Source organism: Rhamphochromis longiceps, linkage group LG13 (genome assembly GCF_057381845.1).
Source record: "Rhamphochromis longiceps isolate RC_006_pf linkage group LG13, R_longiceps_female_GT1.1, whole genome shotgun sequence".
Lineage (NCBI taxonomy): Eukaryota > Metazoa > Chordata > Actinopteri > Cichliformes > Cichlidae > Rhamphochromis > Rhamphochromis longiceps.
Window position 1 is genome coordinate 24,179,136 of NC_140569.1, and position 17,361 is coordinate 24,196,496.

General features: G+C 41.8%; 1 protein-coding gene across 3 annotated transcripts in view; it reads right to left on the bottom strand.

The window, feature by feature from the left end:
- arid4b (AT-rich interaction domain 4B) overlaps positions 1-17,361 on the bottom strand; it is a 39,189-nt gene that overhangs the window by 15,026 nt on the left and 6,802 nt on the right. For all 3 annotated transcript variants that reach the window (XM_085428590.1, XM_085428592.1, XM_085428589.1), the window contains exons 3-7: positions 9,425-9,535; positions 5,982-6,047; positions 5,537-5,627; positions 1,702-1,781; positions 1,466-1,557 (exon numbers count right to left, since the gene is read on the bottom strand). In XM_085428590.1, the coding sequence (XP_085284716.1) occupies positions 1,466-1,557; positions 1,702-1,781; positions 5,537-5,627; positions 5,982-6,047; positions 9,425-9,535 (440 nt within the window). The remainder of the gene's footprint in view (positions 1-1,465; positions 1,558-1,701; positions 1,782-5,536; positions 5,628-5,981; positions 6,048-9,424; positions 9,536-17,361) is intronic.

Consider the following 17,361-nt stretch of genomic DNA (forward strand, 5'->3'; position numbering starts at 1 on the left):
CTGATGCTCGGGCAGAGCCCTGACAGATAGCCTCGTCTCTGAGTGATCATGCAGGAAGCACCGAGAGGCAAACAGACCCTGCTTTTCTCTTTTTATGGCTCACGGGGCTCTGAGCACAGCTCTATGTACATATAAACACACGCAGCATTTGGCACCACTCAAGAGCTGTAAATCAGCCAGGCTGCTACTATTACAACAACAACAACAACTAAGCTGTGAATCAAAGTCACAAAGAAAACACTAACTCTTCAATGAGGCACAGACTATTATTCATTTAGGGGGAAAAAAAGAAACGTTTTCTCCACTTGTAAAGACTGATGTTGCAGGGATTGCTTTACAGTTGTCGTTGCTTTTAAAGGCAGCAATTTAAATAAACACATTCTGAGATACACTCGCTTTTTCTTGTTGGAGGAGACGATTGATGGCACTCTTACCACCAAACAACATGGGTAACAGCTCTCCTTATGCTCCTTAAAAAACAAAGTAAAATAAGCCTTAAAGCAACCTAAAAATATCATTAATTAACAGCTCGTCTATTTCTTGGCATGGTCAGTGACTCCTTCTCTGTCGTCTGGCAAACTCACAGCTACATAAACTTATTTCCTCTGTTTCCTGTGTTTATGTTAATGCATATTTCTCCTCTCATTTAACTCAGGAGGGCAAATTAGCATGTTTTCCAACAAGTCAAACTATACACCCCCCACCCCCCTTTTTTTAAACAACAACTTAAAAGCAGGCCTTGTGGCTGCTATCTTTACAGAGCAGCCAATCCCTGCAGTTCAAAAGCTGAAACACTATTAGTGCACGCTAAAGAAACAAAAGGTCCGAGGTGCTAATGTGCAGCTGGGACCGCTCCGAGTCAATATTGCATCAATGCTTAGAGTAATATTGACTTCTCTGGGCCCCATTAGCAAGAGAATAAGATTATCTAGCCAAGTGTCCTCTTTATACCAGAGAGGAGCTACGAATATACCCAGCACCAAAAAAAAAAGAAGAAGAAGACCCTCAGCAGTTCTTATTCCCTCAATGAAAACTGTGCCGTCTCCCAGGAGCAGGGACATCAGAGCATAAAACACTCACTGCAACATTAGACTCAAAGCAGGGAAAATTAAATAAATAATTAAAAAAAAAGAGATAACGTTCAGCAGGACTGTGCCACGCTCATTCTGCCTCTCCAGCATGCATGCGCACACACTCAGGGAGCCCGCTATGATTAAGGAGCTGGAGGAGGCGAGCAGGCTCTCTCTCCTTCCAGGCCTTGGGGGCTCTTTATGAGGGGATGGAGATGAGAGTAAATCTTTCATTTCAACTGCTGTCAGCACACTTAGAGCAGGGCGAGTCTGTTTCTGATGGCGGAGGATCGGAACAGAAAATACCTTCCCACTGGCATCACAGGCCTCTGATAAAATGAAGCTAAATATGAGCGCTGCGGGATTGAGCACAGAGACCAGTGGATGATACTCACATCGGGTTTGATCGCCGACCGCGGTTCCCCTTCTTGCCGATGACGGGTGTGCCGAAGTGCTCGGGGTTGGTGAGAGGGAGTCGGTCAAGTGTCTGCGGTGGAGAGAACACAACCGGACAAAAAGGTTTACCCTCTATTCGCACACTTATAAATGGATTTATACACAAAATGAGCTTCATTTCCCCAGAAAGCAGAGATGAGGCTGTTATGGGACTGAGGGGCAGTGAGATACTTGCCTCGCTCTCCGCAAAGTGACGCGCTCCTTTCAGGCAGAGGGAGGAACGCCTCAGGGTCTTCTCATCGCCGTCATCAAACACTGCGGAGATAAAAGACCAACTATCAGACTGCGAGCCCACCGGTACCCCCGCGCCCACACAAAAACAAACTCAAGCACAGACAGGCTCCTGCCTCAGTTGCAAAATGCCATCGCGCCTCAGATATACTGCAAACAAATGATGCTCGTCTTTTAAGGCTCATACGTTCTCCAGCAGGCAGCCACGGTTACTTTCAGCTCACAGATTTACTCGAGCTTCAAGGACCCTCTGCTACACAGAGCTGAGTAAACAGCAAAATAAAGACGTGAGGAGAAGCGTCTCAATTTAATTCATATCTCTCTGATATTTTATCCCTAAATGAGCAGCCATTTGTAAAATGCGCTCACATGTGAAAGAGCACTAAATCTAACATTAAATTTAATAATAATGACCTCAAGGACTCTTAAAACAGTCTCTTGGATCGCAAAGACAAACCCTGGGTTGTTCATTGTTCAAACGTACTTGTAGACAACAATGAGGGGAACACTTGAGGTAACTTCAACAGTGAGTTATGTTTTTGTTTTCCCCACCAGCGAATGAAAAGAATGAAAATGTGCCGAGATGAGTGTTTTCAAGGCGCAGAAAACCCCCACGGGTGCTCTTAAGTGACGAGCAGCTGCCGAGAGACTGGAAAGCTTTGCAGCAAGTCTATATGCTGTGTACTCTGGATTATCCAACAATGTAACTGCGTGCTCTTGACAGACTCGCAATTACAAACTGTGGGCACAAAAAAACCCCAAAAACAAACCCCAACACCAAATCTGTTCAGTTAGAAGCTAAAACTTGGGGTTTTTGAGGTTCTCACCACCCTGTCATATTTATTTTGAACTTTTTATAGAGCAAATGATTGATATCACACTTCATCCCCCTACATGTAGCATCACCAGCATTTCTCACTTGCTATCTTGTGTTATATTACAGTGATTCCCGTCTTTTTGGCCCACAGTGTTCTTCTGGTTGTTCTTTCTGGTGTTAAGATTAGTTTAAACTTCATGTATTCATACATAGATACTCTAAATTATTCATTGTTTTAGCTAACTATATACTAATTGCTAATAAGACACTTTTGGTTTCCGCTATTTAGCCAAATACACCTACTGGCCACTTCATCATCTGTTAAAGTGCTCATTAATGCTAGTACGTAATCAGGCAATAACATGACAGCAGGTGATTTAAGTGACTGGTATTTTCCCATATAACCATCTCTAAGGCTTACAGAGAACGATCTGAAAAAGAGAAAAGATCCCAGGAGGCACAGTTCTCTGGGGGAAAGTGTCTTGTTGATGTCAGAGGTCAGAGGAGAATGGTCAGACTGCTTCAAGCTGATAGCAAGGCAACCAAGGGACATCAAACCCTGAAGCAGATTTGCTACAGCAGCAGAAGACCACACCGGGTGTCACTCCTGCCAACTAAGAACAGGAAACTAAGCCTACAGTTCACACAGGGTCACCAACCAGTGTAAACAACATGAAACCATGGGGAAATGGAGAATCATGGATGTGCAGCTGACGCCATCATTTAAATATGGACCAAAATCTCTAAGCGATGTTTCCAAAAACTTGTTGAATTAAGGCAGTTCAGAAAGCAAAAGTAGGTCCAGCCTAGTATTTGTCCTGTGGTTTCTTAGGCTGTGTTCACACTGCAGGCGAAAGCGCATCAAATCAGATTTTTTTGACCCTATGCGACCCATATCCGATCATCCGACAGTGTGCACGGCACAAATCCGATATTTTCAAATCCGATCTGGGTCACTTTCGTATGTGGTACTGAATCCGATACATATCCGATGTTTTAGAAAGCGACTGTTGTTTGAACAGTCATGTCGCATTAAATCCGTCTTTTACGTCACTGACACAAGACAGACACCAATTATCAGCGCCCGAGAAGACATCGCAAACGCTTCCTGGCCAATAAGTGTAGATGTTAGTGAAACTGTTGGGAAGACAACGTTGGGGAAACATGAACATTTTATTTTCACGTATATTTTATTTGTACTGTATAATCTGCAGATTCTGACAGAAATCTGCAACTATCCTTTGAAGCACCGCTCCTCTAAAACAGCAATAAGGATAATTATTAGGTTATCTACATTGTTATGTAAATAACAAAACTTAAAGCAAAAATTGGGAAACGTAAAGTCCGAAGTCTTTATATTAAGGCCCATCAGTCAAACAATATCGTTTGCTCTGGGTGTACAGAGCGCGTTGTGTGTGACGTCTTCTTTTGCGCATGCGGGCCGCTTTGAGCATTCACACTAGAGCGCGTTTGCTGTCGCATTTTATTTGTAGTGTGAACAAGCAGACAAAAAAAATCGGATTTGACCATTGAGACCTGCAGTGTGAACGTAGCCTTAGAGTAGTGGTTTACACACTGGCCTAATGGTCCCAGCAGGAGACTCAAATCCCACTGGGGATGAGTCAGGGAGGGCATAAGGTGTAAAATAAATAAATAGTTTTCAACTGAAATATGTGGAGCTACCTGCTGAGGTGAATAAGAGAGCAGCCAAAAGTATCAGCACAGTTAATCTTTCCATGCACTAGGGCTGGCACGATTAGTCGACTAGTCACGATTACGTCGACTATCAAAATCGTCGACGACTGATCTAATAGTCGACGCGTTGTTTGAAGCTTTGTAAGCTCACAAAAGCTGCAGGAATAACTAGCAGGATTTAAGAGTGTAATAACGGACTGAAACAGAAGATGGCAGCACTGCATGTACAAGGATGCCAGCTGCCGTTAAACCCCGAAGAAGAAGAAGTAGCTGTGTCCCAGAATTCATAGCGCAAGCCAGCTCAGTTTCCAACAATGGCGGCAGCTAGTTAGTTTTAATATTACTCTTATTATTCTTTCTGGGTCACAAAATAAACATTCAACATATTTTCAGGCGAGAATGTAGCTGCGTAAACCTCAAATATCTGCTCAGGTTATCAAGACACCGCATATTTTCAAAAGCACTCCGACGTTTTCGGAGACGTCTGTTACCCACTAGCTCGATAGCTAGCCGGGGGCAAGGTCACTAGAGCCGTGAGAACACCGGACTCCCAGCAAATCGTTTTCAAACCCACCACTGTCTTTCGCTACTCAGGTTAAACATATATATAAGTCACTTAGATAACTTAAAAATGTTATTGTTTGGCTTTTTTTTGTAGTATTTTATTTGTTCCTGAGTAAATCGGTTTGGCTGAGATTAAAGTTATAGTTTTTACACAGCTGAATAAACGTCAAGCAGACAGCTGATTATCAGAAGTGTGAGATGCTCGAGAATTTACTCTGGTGTCCCGTTATGTTTTAGATAGCAAGGAGTTTATTCAACTTCAACGAAATTTAACAAACTATCATCTTGTCTTTATTTTTAGTTAGCACATACCTTAAACACTTAAAGCTGTAAGCTAATGATAGTTATATAAGAGCAGATGCTGCTGGTGCAATAAGCTGTACGCTTTACGTCAAATGGATGCATGATCTGATTAGTCGACTAATCGTAAAAATAATCGGTGACTAGTCGACTATCAAAATAATCATTTGTGGCAGCCCTACCATGCACACATTCAAAACTGCAGAGGCACCACTGGTTGACGTTCCCCTTATTTAATATGTTGACTAAAATTCTCAAAGTTGTAGCAACTTCGCAGTCCAAGAAACACAAATCAGCATGCAGGATTTTCTGTCAGTGCAAACATGTTTTTTATGAGGTAGTGGTAGAGTAAAGAAGAGTGTGAGAGGAAGGAGGCAAGGCAGACAGCTTGTTATTGACTTACCAACTGTATATATACTAGCATCGGTCAGCTTATTGATTGTGGCTTCTTGGTAAACTCCATCCTGATTCTTCACCTCCACAACAGCACCCACCTGTGGGATGGATACACTGCTGTTATTCTGCCAGTCAGTGCACTAATTATTATTATATTGTGGTGATAAATCTAAATGATGTATTTTCAAGTAATGAGAAGATGATACTGCTGCTACATAAACCCTTAATGTAGTGAAATTAAATTGCAAAGCTAATGCTTTGCTGCCCCGTGCGCTTTTATGCAAAGGGAGGGTGAAGTGTAGCTTAGATACAAACAGGAGTGAAGCTAAAAATAAATAAATAAAATAAAATAAGGAGTCTTAAATTCAGACAGGAGGGATTCATGACTAATACTGAATAATAATAATAATAATAATAATAATAATAATAGGTCTCCATCTTTCCTGCCTTACCTTTAGAGGTCCTTTGATGTTTTCATCGTGAACCTCAGCTGTGGTCAGATCTGTTTTAAAGGTCACCTGGGGAAGGTGGGAGGCAACAGTAGAGTAGAATCAGTAACAGCATAAACAAAACAATTACCTAAAGATCTGACCGGATCACACCAATCATCCTGCTTACACAGGCAGCAAGTCTCTCCTAATACTGCAGGACTTTTACACAATGACTGAACCCTCAGTTGATGCCGAACATCTGACCATCCCCCGCTCTCTACATCTGCAACGTCCACCCCCTAAGTGAGCCACGGCAGATCATAATCTGATCACGCTGTGGTAATCTTGTATCTGCATGGCAACCTGGCATTACTGTGAGACAGAAAAGGCCACAAGGCAGGCACACATGCACTTAAGAGCCATCTACTGCCACGTCTTTTCCAGAGAGCATGTGCAAAAGTTTGAAAGCAGCCAGAAGTGCAGGATCTTTTTAGTAGATGTGGGCAGATGGATCCAAATATCAACAGTATCGATACCAACACTAGTATTGGTATCAGATCGATATTAATGTGATAGCATCAATACTTGAAAGTGATCTATTTAACAATGAATAGTTTTAAATGGATCACTTTTGGACAACTGGCATCACTTTTATTGAGAGCATATGCACACAAAAAAATTGTAACATAATTATAATGGAAAACTGGCATCACTTTTATTGACTGTGATTCAGTTTAGAATAAGGTGCTGTACAGAGGAGAGAACGGGGGCTAAAAAAAAAAAGTTAAGCACCTCATCCCAGAAAACAAGCCTGCGGGTAACAAATTCAGACAATGCTCGAGTCAGTTTCAAATATAACAACAGCAGAAGCAGCAATCAAGGTCTCGCTGTGAATGCACAATCAAGACAATGAATGAAAGAAATGCATACTGTAAGATAGGGGGGGAAATAAAAAGCTTCCTCAGGTAGCATTTCATCAGTTATGGAGATAATAACATTCCCGACTGGGGGAATAAAGGAATCCCTTTCTTCTCTGGGGATGGCAAGAAGCTCGACTCCCCCCAGACTTTAGGTAGGGTGACTCCCGCTGTCCGAGGCCTTGGCTTCAATAACGGCAGAGCGCTCTGACGACTTCCTAACTGCGAGCCGTACACACGGCACAGCCACTTAGGCTTGATAACAAATATTGGAATAAGATATGAAACCATATTTCTGATACAACAGAGCCTCGGCGCAGCAATTTTATGCTGTGAACAGATTTATGAGGAGCCAGTAGTCCTTCATGCTCCGTTTTCTCTCAGCAGGAAACGAGAGCTGTGAGAAGTGACTGCTTTATTCAAGCAAAGGTGGATTCTGTGGCCATAAACAGCTAAAAGGATTTGACACAGTAATAAAGCCCTCCACTGTTCTGATTTTTATATGTTGTTTTTTTCAACAGTTATTATTTATGCTGAAAAAGATATGTTTCGGGAGTACACACCTTCACCATTTGTGCCTTTATAAATCTGCTTTTCTTCACCTCACATGTTCGCATCTATTTAATCGACTTTCCCTCCATTACAACTGCCTCGAAGTATCGCTTCGTGCCACACAGCAGGAGCACAGATTAACAGGACAATGACATCAATATTTACCTCCAAAAGTCAAACACCTGGCTGTTTAAATAAGGAAAACCCACATAAATATTTAATCTACAGTAACCTAATCTGAAGCCTAGAAATAGTGTCATTTAAAATGGGGGGGGGGGGGGGGGGGGGGGGGGGGGATAAATAGATAAAAGAGCAATGGTGAAGCTTTCTGGTGCCTTTTTTGCTAAAGCGACATAACCACAAGGATAAAACTGCAGACTTTGTGAGGCACCTCAAATGCACAGAAGTGGAATTTTAATCAGTTTTAGGAAGGTTAGGTTACATCATGAGTGGCATTCACACGACTGAGTTAGTCAGCACTTGTTTGAGCGTGACATTTCTGAAACAGCACCATCCTAAAGAGGAGTGGGCTTTCTCTCAGTGTGGTCTGCAAGTGCTCAAAGAACCGGGAAATGTGTTTAAGAGAAGGAGCTGGTGTTCATCTGTTCTCCACGAGTACTTCAAAGCTGTTAGTACGTGCAGCTTCATCCATTTACTCTTTAAATGAGTCAGAAGAACCTCACAACGAGATTTCACAATTGCTTCATCTGAGACACTCTTTTGTTTGCATGCATATAAAAATACTACAAAGACTTATATATAAATACTCAGCATTAGTCCTAACTGCAGTGATTGATACTAACATGGTGTTAATCGGTGTCTTACGTGTTCTCTAGCGCAGCTCAATCTTAACCACGTGTTTGTTTTTTTCCTCCACTAAGCCTTAAAAATCACTCAAAAGACACCGGCGCTGTACGCTGCAAACATCGACTTTGATAAACAAGCAGACAGAGATTAATGAACCAAAGAGCTACGAAGAAATTCATTACAGCGGAATATTCAGACTCACAACGACCACGGAATAATTGCCATGTTTCAACATTTGTGTAACCGAGCTCCACATTCACATCGCAGCTACCCGGGAAAAAACAACAAACCCTACTCTCATCTAATTAGTATGGTAATTAATTCATGAGCTGAGACTGTCCTATTAGATTCATTTCAGCCGGCATCATTTAAACTAAGAACATTGCGTGGTCTACTTTGTCATGGTGTTTGTCCCCCGTCTATGAGACAAAAAGAGGACGTTATTTGATGAGTTCAGCTGGTGTGCTGGAATAGCAGAGCATCTCTGCTCTTTTGTCTCTACAGGGGGAACTACAGTGCACTGACACAGTGAAAAAGCCAGCATCCAGTCTTTGTTCCTCCCACACACTCCAGCAGAATGAGAGACAAGCGATCTGTCTCTATTGTATTATCCAGATGCTCCAGCCCCACTGGGAAATGAGATACCGTATTACGTGTATCATGCAAAACCTTCATCAGGAGGGCTGAAAACCAATGGGGAGGCGGCAATCGCTCTCGAGGCCGTGACAAAGCAGAGAAGCTCCGGGTGAGAGGTGCGCTCGAGGATGCAACGGGTACCGGGTGATCTCGCATCTGCCGCAGCTGGGCTCCTGATCGGCCTCTGACTGACGGCGTAAACCAGGTGGCGGGCCTCCAGCGTGTGAGCAGCACAGCTGGATTTCTGGCAACACTGGAAATAAGAAACTAATCCTGGTTTGACTGTGGCAGACTCTATTATCTAATAGAAGGATCTTTATCCAATTATCCCAGGCTAACCCGGGCTCTGAAGGAATGTTTTGGATAATGTGTCTGTGTCCAAACCAACAGCTCTGGATGCACAATAAAGCAGTGCTGTGTGATGTTGATTGTAGCCGCTTCACACAAAGACAAGAGCACCCCCCCGGCCCGGCTGCTATCCACTTCATACACAACACAGACAGATAATTAAATATTAATGTTGGATCATAAGCACTTTGAAATATGACTTACCTTGGCCTTGACTAGCCTCTTGGCAGTCTTAATCTTGGCTTCACAGAAAGCCCCTCGGTACTTGGCGCTCACATCCGTCCCTACTGTCAGGTAGGGGGGCTCCTCTAGAGTCTGAAGAAATAAAAAAATGACACAGAGTTCAAACCCTTTTTAATACAATACAACTTAATGACACAGGTGTATTCACAAAGCTAAAGCAGGAGGACGCACACATACAGGCATAACAGAGTCCAGGGCAACGACGCAAAAAACCCACCCGGCTCAGTGATTCATCCATGGAATACACATACCATCTGCTCTGGGTTTTGGAAAACAAGCCTCTGAGGGAGCAAACAAAAAGGCCACTTCACTACAGCTTTGATGCCTACAAAGAAGAAGCTATCCGAAACACACAGCACCATCTTGTGTCATCAATGGTTCAACACCCCCCTCCCCAGCTTCCTCCAAGAACAGATTTGCAGAGGGTAGAGTACACAGAGAAAGCAGACCTTCTGTCTATAGATGGGGGCAGATGATGTTTGTGCTTCATACAGTGTGAAGATGAATTTACTGAGGTTGTTTCAGTTAGACTGGAGGAAAAAAGCCCAGCCTAACAGCGGTATATTTAGACATCTTTCTAGAATAAGAACCAAAGTGGGCCACACTTCCTGCTACTCCTGAAAGCAAGGAAAGCAGCTCAAACACATGTAGCACTTCTGCAGTACACTGAAAAAGAAGAAGACCTCTCATCTTGTCTGAATGAAATCAGTGAATGAGCGCCAGATGGAATGGAGATGCTCAAAAAGTAACAAGAACAATCAATTTCAAATGAAGTTATTCACAGCAGGAAGTTGGTTCTGCTCATTACTCATTACCATATAAAACCATTTTCCCTTGCAAATTGTACCTGTTCAATTTCACACGACAAGATGATAACTTGTAAGACTTGGTGAGATGCACACCTCTCCTTTTTTTTTTCCCTTTTATTGCGACATTTTCATTTTCTACGCTTTAAGAGATTCAAACCACATAATTTGTGGGGGCTGTTCATAACAGTTGTTCATTGTTCCCACGAGGAGAGCAAAGAGTGCACAGGTTGTCATTCCAGCTAAAAACTACACCAGCGGTTAGCTGTACTTGAAGCAGTGAAGAGGAACTAATTGCTAACGCCAGCTGCATGCAGTCCACCATGGCACATACTTGTGTCATGACCGAACCACTTTTTCAGGCCTGATATGCTCCAAAGTCCTAATCCTGTCAGGATGCTTGGTAATTTGTGAGCTTTACAAATCTCAATCCTAATTAGAACCTTAGCTTATTGTAACCTATCGAGCTCAGAAATGCCTAAAATGACCTGCTTCCATGGAGTGACATGGAAATGGGGGAAAAAACTAAACTCAGAGGACTTCCGCATTGATGGAGTGCACAGAAGAAGCGAGCACAGCGGCTCTGGGAGAAGCAGCTGCTACTTCAACGTTCTGCAGGTGCACGGCGCCTTGTGCTGTTGGCTGCATCTCGCCTTTGAAACGTGTGTGATTTGTTTAAGCAAAAACAAGTGACAGACTGACAACTTCCTGCTACCATATCACACAAACTAGGCAGAACAGTGAAGACATTATAAACACAGAAAACACTCATACTGCTCTAACTATCAGTAATTAGTGGTCAAACATGTAACTGCCTGCACTTTAATGGGTTTTTATTGCTATTAGATGTAGGCCTGCATTAGAATTGCCTGTAGAGCTGTCTTCAGGACATGGTGTTAATTAGTTTGTCCCGTAGAGTTAAAATCCTCCTTCTTCTTCTTTCGGCTGCAGCCTTTAGGGGTCGTCACAGCGGATCATCTGCCCCCATCCCACACTAACCCTCTGCATGTCCTCATTCACTACATCTACTACGTATTTTTCTTGTGCCTGGGAGCTCCATCTTCCACATCTTTTGTCCAAAATATCCACTATCCTCCTCTGCACATTTCCAAAGCATCTCAACCATGCCTGCCTAACTTTGTCTTCAAACCACTCAAACTGAGTTAAACACTGAAAAGATTATTTTCACAATGGTTGATTATTTACAAATGGTTGGATATATGGCCCCCAAAATCCCTCCAGAATTCTCTAACCCAAATTACCATGAGGAGGTAGAAACAGTATATGTGAGCGGTGTCAAACATGCAGCCCGCAGGCCAGTGTGGGCCTGCCACAGGGTCTAATCTGGCCCACTTGTAGTGTAAAATTTACAGTCATAGCTTTAATATCTTAACTTTACTACACAGGCTCACATTACAAATTATTTCTTGATTTCAGCCTGACAGATATGATTTTTTTTTTTAATCCAATACCGATATTTGGAGATTTAAAAATCTGATATTCCAAGTGGATTATATTTATTTATTTTTCCTTTCAGAAACACAAAACATTAAACAGATTTCCCCGTTTATACTCTTGATTGTTGTGTCTGTGGCGTTCAAACCCCATGTGCTGCCTACAGGAAATCTGCAGGCTGCCCTCTAGTGGACAAGCTATGCAACATCAGTACTTGTAACATCGTAGAGTGTTTCTTCAGTCTCTTTAAAAAAAAAAGATTTACCAACCGCTATAAATGCAGAACGATCAACAAATAGCTAAATAATAAAGCTGATAATATCGGTCTGCCGATAAATCGGTCCTAATAAGACGTGTTGTTGAAACCGCACTTATTCTAATTATTCTAATTCTGAATGTTTATATCTTTACTTGAAAAGAAAGACAGGTTATTATACAATCATTTCACTCTTGCAGCTCATTTTAGCCATATGTGGCCTATTAGCTAAAGCGAGTCTGCCATCCCTTGTATACCGTATATAAATATTATGCTAATATGTAACAACAGAAGGTGATATTTCAAATAATCATCAGAAATAATCACTCTCCTGGAAACTTTACAAAAATAACTGAAGCTTGCAGCTTAGCAAATTTGCATCTTTTATGTGAAATGCTGGTAAGCTTTTCTAGTCAAACCAGAACAGGCGGCCTCGTCTCCACACTCTCTGGGATTCTGACAGATGGGATTCGGGGGCAGAGTCCAGCGCCCTCCAGCCTCTCTACCTCTCCGATAAACACCTCATAAGTCTGTAGCAGTCTGGCCTGAGCACCAGCGGCCCTAGCCAACTATGGGTTTACATGACGCAGCAGCCATTTCCACTGTCTCACCAACTCTCTTGTCAGTCACGGCTGTGCCACAAAGCTGTACCACTACAGTCTTCAGACCAGTGTTCAGCCTCCTCTTTCATACTATTACAGGTCTCCTTTTGTCCTCTACGCACTAACCCATTTCCTTTCTTTTTTCTTTTTTTTAAAAGGAGAAGTCATACTAGGGGACTCAGAAAGGGCAGTTTGGGTTATCTCAACAGCTGCGCTAGCCAAATATGCACAACCTAACCAGACAGGGCTAACAACACACTACTGAGGCCTGAATTACATTTGTCATGCTCACATTCCAACACAAACAGAGGAGAGTTTGTTGTTTCCACCGATAATGCCCTGCCGCCCTGCACTGAACCACAACTATGAAAAGAAAACTCCATTCCTCGGATTAGATTGCTATTTGGCCTACAGCTGTCTGGAGAAAAAACACTGACTACTTTTATTTATTTTATTTTCATTGCTTCTGCCAGTGCTGAATGATCTTGTGTTGTTTCCCCCGCTCAGAAGATCAACCAGTCAAGATGACTAAACTCAAAGAAGTGGAATTCCTATGCCTTTGGGATGTGAAACATCCTCTCGTCAACTCATAACAACATCATGCACCTAATGAGAACGGCTCTTTCCCAAGATTCTGTCATAAAAAAAAAGACAAAAAAAAGGACTGAACAGTATTTATGATAAGCCTTAAGCGCCACTTCAGCCACTACATGCAGAAAGTCAGCATGATGATAGCAGCAGCACTACAATCAAGACCAGCTCTCTGGCTATTCACCTAGCGCTACTGATGTGGAAAATACTCTCCAGGCACATGTGCTTGATTAAACACATACAAATGTGAGTTGGCATGGGGTGACAAAACGCACCTGCGGCTACCTTTCATAGAAATACGCACCAACTCCTCCAAAAGCTGCACTCTGGCTTCGAGAGGGAAAATAATGATGTCCAAGTTGTAATTATTAGTATGCTCTACTTGGCTATCAGTCAAACATGCACACCCAGGATAATAGCCTTATGTGTAATCATGCCTTAAAAGCTTTTTTTCCCTCCACAATGAGCCATCTAAAAGAAATACCAGAGGTGAAGGTGCACCACTGTTATTGGTCATAAAGTACTTCTGTCTCGGATAGAGTACGAGTGCTTCACTGATTACTGATCATCCAAAAACCTATTCGACGTTTAAGCTGTTCTGGTCGGAAAACAAAAGATATCGGTACATTAAGACAGAGCTTTGAAATCATCGCCGCTTTAACCAAAAATAAAGCAGTCTGGAGTGACACTGACAGCGGCAGAATGAGATCAGTTTCTACTCAATAAAGACTCGGGTCATGAAAAATTTAACAGCCGGCTCCATGGTTGAAAATAAGCTGCTGCTTATGGCGCATTTCTTAGACAGCCTTAGTGACTATAGCATTTTCGTTCTACAACTCAGTAAAATTAAAATAAAATAAAAATCCTGGCAGCTATCAAAAGGTTAAAGCTCCAGTGCTGATGGTATGGTGGGAGGTAATGCATACATAGGGCCTCACTTTATAGGGACACTGGTAAGTCTCCATGGATTTCTTAAAAGCCCACAGACTCTGGACACACGCAGTCTTCTGTATATCACTCTCTACTAGGGCTGCACGATTAATCGTTAGAAAATCGCAATCTCGATTCACACTTATGTGCGATCTCATTTCCAAATAACAATGATTTAAAAAAAGAAAAAGAAAAAGAAAAAAAAAAGACAACGACGACTGTACCGCATTTTGATCCGGGACGTAATCTGCATGAAAACAAGCCTCACTCTTCCTGCTCAACAAATGACAAGGGCGGAGCCTTATACCACGTGATACAGAAGCTGTGCCGCGTGATGCTAAAATTAGCAGGGGAAAAAACAACGGAGAGCACGTCAGGGATGACGAGAAAGTGACAGGAGAAAATCCGTCCCGGTCAACCACCCAAACATCAACAACGGGAACCTTATACAGCGCTTCCCTATACACGTCGAACTCCCGCAGGCACAAAGAAATTACGGAGGCTATCACTTATCACCTGACCAAAGATATGGCTCCCATCAACACTGTGCAAAACGAGGGATTTAGGAAAATGATCAACACCCTAGACAAACGCTACACAGTGCCGTCCCACAACTATTTTTCTATTGTTGCACTACCTGCTCTATACATGCAGTGTCGAGCAACGGTGGAGACGGAATTTCAAGCAGTACAACGTTTTGCGGCAACAACAAAACGTGAGACATTTGTTGTTTTTATGTTTATTTATTGTTTTTATGTTCAGTCTCAACTGTTACGAAGTTGATGTGCAGTTAATAAGTGCAATAAATATTTATACTGGAAAAGAAAATCGTGAGAGAATCGTGATCTCAATTCTAAGCCAAAAAATCGTGATTCTCATTTTATGCAAAATCGTGCTCTCTACCATTGATTCTTCTCATGGAAAAGCAACCCAGAGATACGGAAAGGTGGGTCAGTGTAGCACTATACCAACCACACTGCATACTGTGCAGCACAGACTGAACAGCAGACCTGTGTAGGTACATTTAGTTCATCAGTGCAGACACTGCAGCAGATGAAAAAGAGGAAGAGGACCCAGGAAGTTTCCTTTCCACTTCCAACATGGAGAGCGTAAGGTAGCCTATAACAGCAGAAGCATGGTTAATCTTGCTCTCACAAAGCCATGAATGATTTATTTGTTTAAAAAAAATAATGCCCAAATACTGCCAGACAATAAAAGGTTATCTAGTATTTAGTTTAATAAGATATTATTCATCTACCAAGGGTGCACCAATGACTCCGTGTCATTTATTCTTCTTGACCACAAATTCAGTCACACAAATTCAAAATACAACAAGACACATCGCATGACAGATTATTTCTGCACCAAAAAAAGACTTTTTCAAAAAAAATAAAATAAATAAAAAATCACCAACTGTGAAATTCTGGGCTGATATTAATGTTTAAAAAACAATTTGGCCAAAAGATGATACCAGTGTTTTTGTTATGTAATTCCCTTTTGTGCCAAGACAACAGAGAAATTAAAAAATAAAATAAAATAAATTGACAAATAACAATGCTTTTTAAAGTCTTTCAGCTCTTTGTCTCACTGTCTTTGAACATTTAACTAGCCACAAATTGCAACAAAAGAAATAAAGACGGTGACAAAAAAAAGTTGCAAATGAAACACTACTACACACAGATATTTGCAATTATTTGAGCTGATTCAACTTGCAGTCGAATATATATATGTGATTAACTTATAATTGACGATGCAATATATTGCATTATCTTATTATGTGTAATCTAATTAAAAAAGATATACGAGTTAAAGTAGCATTAAAAATGTAAATTTAACTAAAGGAGCATTCTCCTGAACAATCATTGACATACAGGACACTTTCCTGACATGACTTCATGGTAAATGGTAAATAAAATGGTAAATGGCCTGTATTTATATAGCGCTTTTCTAGTCCCTAAGGACCCCAAAGCGCTTTACATATCCAGTCATCCACCCATTCACACACACATTCACACACTGGTGATGGCAAGCTACATTGTAGCCACAGCCACCCTGGGGCGCACTGACAGAGGCGAGGCTGCCGGACACTGGCGCCACCGGGCCCTCTGACCACCACCAGTAGGCAACGGGTGAAGTGTTTTGCCCAAGGACACAACGACCGAGACTGTCCAAGCCGGGGCTCGAACCGGCAACCTTCCGATTACAAGGCGAACGCCCAACTCTTGAGCCACGATCGCCCCTTCATTTCCAAGAGTCACATGATTTGTCTCTTGTCTTTCCTGTAGCTAACAAGGCCTTCTCCTCATCATCGCCACCTTTAGGTCAACGCATTGGGGCTTTTGTCATTTGAATACGTTTTTATTCCCTTTTAGGGTTGACCTGCAACTGTTAACTTAGCTAACGTAACAGCCTACTGTTACCAGTAACCATTCTAAACACATATAAAAATAACAGGTTGTTTTTTAAGGCATGGCCTGAACAATGCAGCTACACTGTGTGGTTGAGCGAACAGAAGAGCAGATACTGTCTGATGAAAATCTCACAGTGATGCGACTAAAAATCATTTAGGTCCCATCCAAAAAGAATTTAAGACAATTCATACCATTTGAAAAATATAATAGAGCGTATTGTCAATCAAACAGTTTATAGATGCCCACACTGTCCTCTAAGAAGAAGAGCTCTAATTAGGCACTTTAAGTGAAAACACCTGTGCCGGCTGTGCGTGCGTGTGGGCGACACTTTAAGACTTCAAATCCACAACAAATTCAAACTATGAAACAGTAATACTGATTAACCTGGCAAAGATATTGTGAATACTTTCTAATTTACTTACATACTTTTATATATTTAAAACATGACTTATGTAGAGCTGTTCTCATTGAAATACAGTATCAGAATATTAAAAACCACTGTTAATTAGCCGAACTCTGATGATGTGAACCCAGATCAGATTTAAAATTGAAACGACAGGAAGCTGCTTGCTGTTCAGATCTCAGAGTCTCTTTCTTTTTTCCACTTCACACCATCACAGAAACTCACACACTTTGTATTTGTGAGACATAAAAAATTAATAAATAAAGAAACTGTTGCCATTTCCCAGAGTACTGTGAATCAATACTGCGGATGTGTGAAATGTAAAATGACACACATGCTAGTTTGAATGTGGTTTGATTTAGTTTAGGTTTATTTTATTTTAGGCTGTATAGGATGACATAAAACACAAATGTCTCAGTCTATTAAGATTACTGGCACATCTAA